We start from the raw sequence: 6,000 nt of genomic DNA on the forward strand, positions 1-6,000 counted from the left end.
ATTGGAAGAGTTCGGAAAATTTTCAGGTTTTAAAGGTAAACCCCAGCTAGACTCCACTCGTTCTCTCCAGCTTCCTCCCCCCTATGCTGGCGCAACAGCGGTCAAATAGGTTCATTCAAACAGATATGGTGGACCTGCCCAAAGATAGCAATATTCTGGAGAAAATGTTTAAAAAAAAACTAATAGAGAATTACAGGACTGGATTGCCCATGGAATAGAGAGACAGTACTAACCCTAAAACCAATAGAGGATATAGAGAGGAACATAGACAAACTAATGGTACATATTCTGTCAGCAGCTAAAGCAGTTATAGCTAAAAACTGGAAGCAGAACGACCCACCGACAATAGCAGAGGTCAAAAACAAACAAACTATATAATAATGGAAAAACTTACCTGTTTAATCCAAGACAGATACGAAGGATATCTGAAGATATGGGTACCATGGATGGTCTACTGGGAAGCTAATGTTTTTAAAAAAAAACTTTCTACTTATTTTCTATCTAGCCAGTAAATATGTGACTGTAATATGAGATAAGCCAAAATGTAACTATATGTGCAATGAAAGTATAAATGGATGTACTTTAAAACAGTCAAGATGGAAATATACCCTCCCCCTCCTAAATAAAAAATAAAAAAAACTCGTAAAAAAAGAATTAAATACAAGTTTAAAAAAAAGGAAAAAAAGGAGGAAGAGGTATGATTGCCAATATCCTCCTATCCATTAAGAAAAAAACAATTAAAAAAAAACACTTCTGATCATCTGAATGTCCGTGTTTGATATTGAATAAGTAGAAGGCCAACGAAACATGGTCATGAAAGTACCCTGCGTTGCTCAGGAATTCTAGGAAACCAAACTCATCCGTCCTCTCCTCCTTTTCCTTTAATACCTTATGGTGTCCCCAATTCTGCTCCCCTTCTCCAGCATTCTTACTTTCTCCTCACATACCAACTGACGTCCTCTGCCTGCTTTCTGTATAAACTCTCCTGTCACTAGGCTACCTGCATTATGATGTCAAGAGCAGGATGACACGTGCCAGATACTTAGCCTACAGGTACAACACTTAGTGGCTGGCATGCTTAGAGAAAGTGAAAAAAAACTCATATAGAATTAAAAATAGAATGTATCCAAACAGACAAAAACCTGCTCCTTGATCTCAGGAACCATTGTGCAAAAATTGGTTACGATATCTTAAGAGGTGTCTCAATGCAAACAGATGCAATGTGAACAGATAAACAATTTTCCAAAATATATAGTAGATCACTGAAATGTTACCTATATCAATCCCACGTCGGAGTGCTGTTTTATCGGAATCATGATAGCTGATCAGATCTTCGACCCAGTGGATATAGTTAAGCCTCAATGGAACAGTAGGAATGAGTCTCTCCAATGGTATATCAATACTCAGACCAAAATCTTCTTTCAGAAGGGTACAAGTTAAGGCTCGGACAGCTTCAGGGTCCTTAAAGTTCAAACTGAAGTGAAACAAAAGGAGTTTGGAGGTACAGTAAGGTGAAAGCACTCAGCTATGCAACACGTTTTTAATGTTTGTTTCCTAATGTAGAATCCATTCTTTTTTTTACATGCAAGCCTCAAATCCAGAGAGTAAACACTACAGAATATACAATAGAATTCTTTCATTAAACTCACATTTGACAGTAAAAGAATGCTGCAAAAATACAGTACAGGCATACCCCGGTTTAAGGACACTCACTTTAAGTACACTCGCGAGTAAGTACATATCTTTCAATAGGCAAACGGCAGCTCACGCATGCGCCTGTCAGCATGTTCTGAACAGCAATACCGGCTCCCTGCCTGTACCGAAGCTGTGCGCAAGCGGGGAGACTATAGAGCCTGTTACACATGTGTTATTTACATCAGTTATGCACGTATATGATGATTGCAGTACAGTATATGCATCGATAAGTGGGAAAAAGGTAGTGCTTCACTTTAAGTACATTTTCACTTTGCATACATGCTCTGGTCCCATTGCGTATGTTAATGCAGGGTATGCCTGTAATGCTAAAGTGTAGGGCTTGTTGCAATACTTTGCAGGTCTCCAGTATTAAAGCAGCTACCCTGCAGAAAAGCAAAGAAAAATGAAATGAGACGACAAACATTTAAAAGCTGAAATATCACACAGAGTCACACTTACATGTGCTATACAAGACCTAAGCCTCCAGCAGTATAGAAATATCAATTCCCTGGACTTCTATATGTAACGATCCATTTAGAACACAAGCCTATTATTTTATTTTTTTTAAACTCACTGCCATCTCTGCTGGCAGCAAAAACTTTCCTTGCGTGGCAATAAACTTTATTTCCCCTAGTTTGGGCATGTTTACAAATTAGGGGCTCCGACCCTGAAGCTGTTACTCTTCTGCATTAAAAGAATTGATAGAAACAAACCGGATAAATCTCTTTTCCGAGTTGAAATACGTATTTGAACCTACCTTTGCAAAGAGGTTTAATAGTTTGTTTTTGGAAAACATCATGCACTAGAGATTCTGCTGTTTGCAACCAGCATCTGCAACAAGTCAGTGACAATCACTATGATGCTGCTAAAAGCCAATTTAGGTGATGTTTAAAGGGACAAAAGAACGGGAAGACGTTGCATGCTTAAAGTGGCAGTGCCACACTGGAGCAGAACAAGTGATTTGTAGGCCCCGGTGCAAATACTGTATATCCCCTGGCCTCCCCAGAGTCCTAGCAGGGCCTAACCCGGCAGGGAAGGGGGGCACTCAGGCGTCTGATTGCAGACGTTGGGCCCCAACCTCTGTGTTCGGACCACCGTGTCAGGTCACCTTCTTCGGCAGGGCAGATGGACGCCGGTATACAGGTAGGGCCAGGGACGCAGTGTGGTCACCACAGAATTGCCGGAACGCTGTACCGGTGGATAAAATAAGCGCAGGAAAAAAGTTTCGTCACGTGGGAGAATGGGCCCTTAAATGTCATGGGCCCTGGTGCAGCTGAAGCGGCGTTAGTTCTGCTATTGGTAAAAATAAAAAGCCAGTAACATTGAAGTACTCTTAAAATAATGTGTTCTTTTTTCTTTTCAGTCCTTTAAAGAGCTGTGTGCTTGATTTGCAACAGTGTGCATACAAAAAGCTCCACTCACGGTAAATGGACATGCTGCATATGGGTTGAAAAAAAAAAGATCTGCGTACACTTCTGTGCTGCATGAAGTCGCATGACAGGTAGCGGGTATTTGAATCACAGTGTAAAATAGATACATACCTTACTCTTCCAGCTAGGTTCATATTCACATGAAGTTTAAAATCAGGGTATTGGGAAGCCAGGTAGGCGAAGTCAGGAGGCTTGTCTTTGTACCGGTTTCTTGGATGCATAGATTTATTAAGGGCCATTATTTATCTGAAATGACAGCAGCTAACATGAGGAACTGCAACAGACACCCATAAATCCTTAGCCCAATAAATTTATAGCTGTGCTTCACAGAACAAGCTGAATAATATGTAAATCCACATCCCTGAAAGTGCTTTGTATACATCCGAGAATAAAAGCTTTTTAGGAGACAGTTTGTCATCACACAACATAGCAAAGCAACACCTTGTTACGTTAAATCAAAAAACGTCTTGTAGGCAGTTGTGTTGCATTGATTTAAGCTTTATCATCTTCACAGTATATAGTCATGCGCAGTTCCCCTAATTCAGCCACTGCCTTTTACCAAGTAAGTCTGCAAGAGACGCCACCAAATAAGTTAAAGGTGCAGCCCTCCTCCCAGGACCAGAGTGAACCAACTGTGGTGATCTGTCCAACAGGTTAAATGTAGATATTTGTCATATTTTCAAATTAAAAAAAAAACAATGTTTGGGTGTTTGTAGAAATACAGATTTTCTGCAAAAGCATTAAAAAAAAACATTAAAGAAAATTAATAATTGTATGATTAGTGGAGACATGCAGTCCCAATGCTTTTACAGCAATCAGATTATTCAATAAAACATAATCATACTGGTTTTCGGGTGAATAAAGAAGAGCGGGTCTCTATGAGCCCAACCGAAGCACTGAGAATGTAATTTTGGTGCCTGCCATGCCATACTAACCAACATCTCAACTCTCTTCAGGGATGTTTAGTAGATAAAGGCAGATCATATATTCATAACCGATTGCCTTGCATTTTTTTCCCAAGTAAAAACCTAAATTTTCAGCCAATTTTACATAAGTTTCTATTGAGTCATTCTTGCTGACCATTAAGAGCTCAAGTTCTTACCAGAAGTGACAATCATTAGAAATATAGTATATTATAGTGCCTCTTGCTAGTGAAGCCATAATACCTTATGAAGTCTAATGTTTTTATATGGCTATACCTGAACCCTACAGCCGATCTAGTCTCTAGACACAAAACACTACACATATAGTGGTGGTAGGTTAACTGTTGGTGGGGCAGGATTACAAGTCTGACTGTCCTAGATTTGGAACTAGTCACGAAAACTTGCTTGGTCAGTAACTTGCTTAAACGGAGTGTATAGATTTTATTTACATTTTTCTCCTCTGGTAGAGACAGTGGCAGGGCTGCTAAAAGGTGGTGTGCAGGGTGGAATGGGGAACTGGTTATTTGGGACCACACTAAGGCCCAGATCCACAAAAGGATGCCCAGCTTTAGCAGACCCCAGCTCCCATTCGTATTAATGGGAGTAAAAGTGTGCAAAAGTTTAGCACCCCTTGGTAGATTTCAGCCCAAGTGGGTAACTATAAATGACCATGAACTCTGACTATATCAGGCTGAAAACAGTCCAAACATCTGCTTTGGAGTATATAGAGTAATGCCATTATAATAGGGGTCTCAAATGTGCCCATATTCACTAAAGGGTCCTACGCTTTAGCATGCCCCAACTCCCATTCGAGTTAAGAAATGCTTAAGCTTAGCACCATTTTGTGAATATGGGCCATGTTGAGCACTGGTGACCTGTTTTGTTCTATGAGGCTTCCTGATGGAGTTGACCTTTTGTGAAAAATGGTAGCCATGGAAAGGTAGTGCAAATGTAACAAATGGTTAAAAAAAAACACCTCTATCTGTTATCAAAGGATCCCCGTCACATGCATAACACAAATGGCATCACAAGAAGGGACAGCTGCACCGCTGCTGTGGTCAGTGACTTACAAAAGGAGTAGTGGGTCTGTGGCACACTGAATATATATAAAAAAAAGTAGTGCCCCCCCCCTCAATACCATCACACACTGACCATGTCTGCACAGCCGAGTGCTGCAGAACACTGCACACAGAGGGAAACCATGAAAATCAATCACTTGGCATCATTCACCCTGATTATTATACTGCTATTTAGCCCTACCAGGATACATCAGATTCAACATTGTGCACATACATAATAAATACCGCAGTGCTTTCTCTGCCCATGTTAGGGGGGGAATATTTCCAAGCAATTCCTTTAAAAGTCTCCAAAACAATGCAGCTTACCACAGCCAAAAAAAAGCTCTCTGTTTCATAATAAAAAGCTGGTCTTACGGGACTCAAGCACATGCAGTGCACATGTGCCGCGAGTACCGCTGCAGAGTCTGATATATATCTATATATATATCATGTACACAAATATTATCTGGCATGAAAACAGTCACATTACTGCTCAGCACTCCAGTGCAGAAAGCCCTTATACTGTAATAAGACGCACTCACAGTGGATGTGGAGTTTCACACAGCTGGGGAATGCGCTGTGTGCAGCAGGTCCCCGATCCAGCCTCTCGCCTTGTGCTCTGCCAGGCCCATGTGCTACCAGGCTCATCTGTCACATGACATTGTGATGTCATCCAGCTACAGGGAGCTATTTGGGACAAACTTGCTCACAATGCATTTCGCAGCAGCAGTGTAAAACTGTTTGCCTGCCAGAGTAACTTGCAATTTCCTGCAAAAGCCTGATACGCTGACTATAAATATTTTATGGTTCATGATTGGATAATTGCGTCATGTTGACATATTAGATTCAAAAGAAAGATAAATAAAAGTCCCACTAAAGAAAAGGAAAAATAAT

The 6,000-nt window shown here is 40.6% G+C and overlaps 1 protein-coding gene across 1 annotated transcript in view; it reads right to left on the reverse strand.

Annotated features, from left to right (window-relative positions):
* METTL16 (methyltransferase 16, RNA N6-adenosine) overlaps window positions 1-5,761 on the reverse strand; it is a 121,593-nt gene extending 115,832 nt beyond the window's left edge. The window contains exons 1-3 of the mRNA XM_075594368.1: window positions 5,649-5,761; window positions 3,237-3,371; window positions 1,275-1,474 (exon numbers count right to left, since the gene is read on the reverse strand). Coding sequence (XP_075450483.1) covers window positions 1,275-1,474; window positions 3,237-3,364 — 328 coding nt within the window. The 5' untranslated portion in view covers window positions 3,365-3,371; window positions 5,649-5,761. The remainder of the gene's footprint in view (window positions 1-1,274; window positions 1,475-3,236; window positions 3,372-5,648) is intronic.
* Between the last annotated feature and the right edge of the window lie 239 nt (window positions 5,762-6,000).

Source organism: Ascaphus truei, chromosome 3, assembly GCF_040206685.1.
Source record: "Ascaphus truei isolate aAscTru1 chromosome 3, aAscTru1.hap1, whole genome shotgun sequence".
Taxonomy (NCBI): domain Eukaryota; kingdom Metazoa; phylum Chordata; class Amphibia; order Anura; family Ascaphidae; genus Ascaphus; species Ascaphus truei.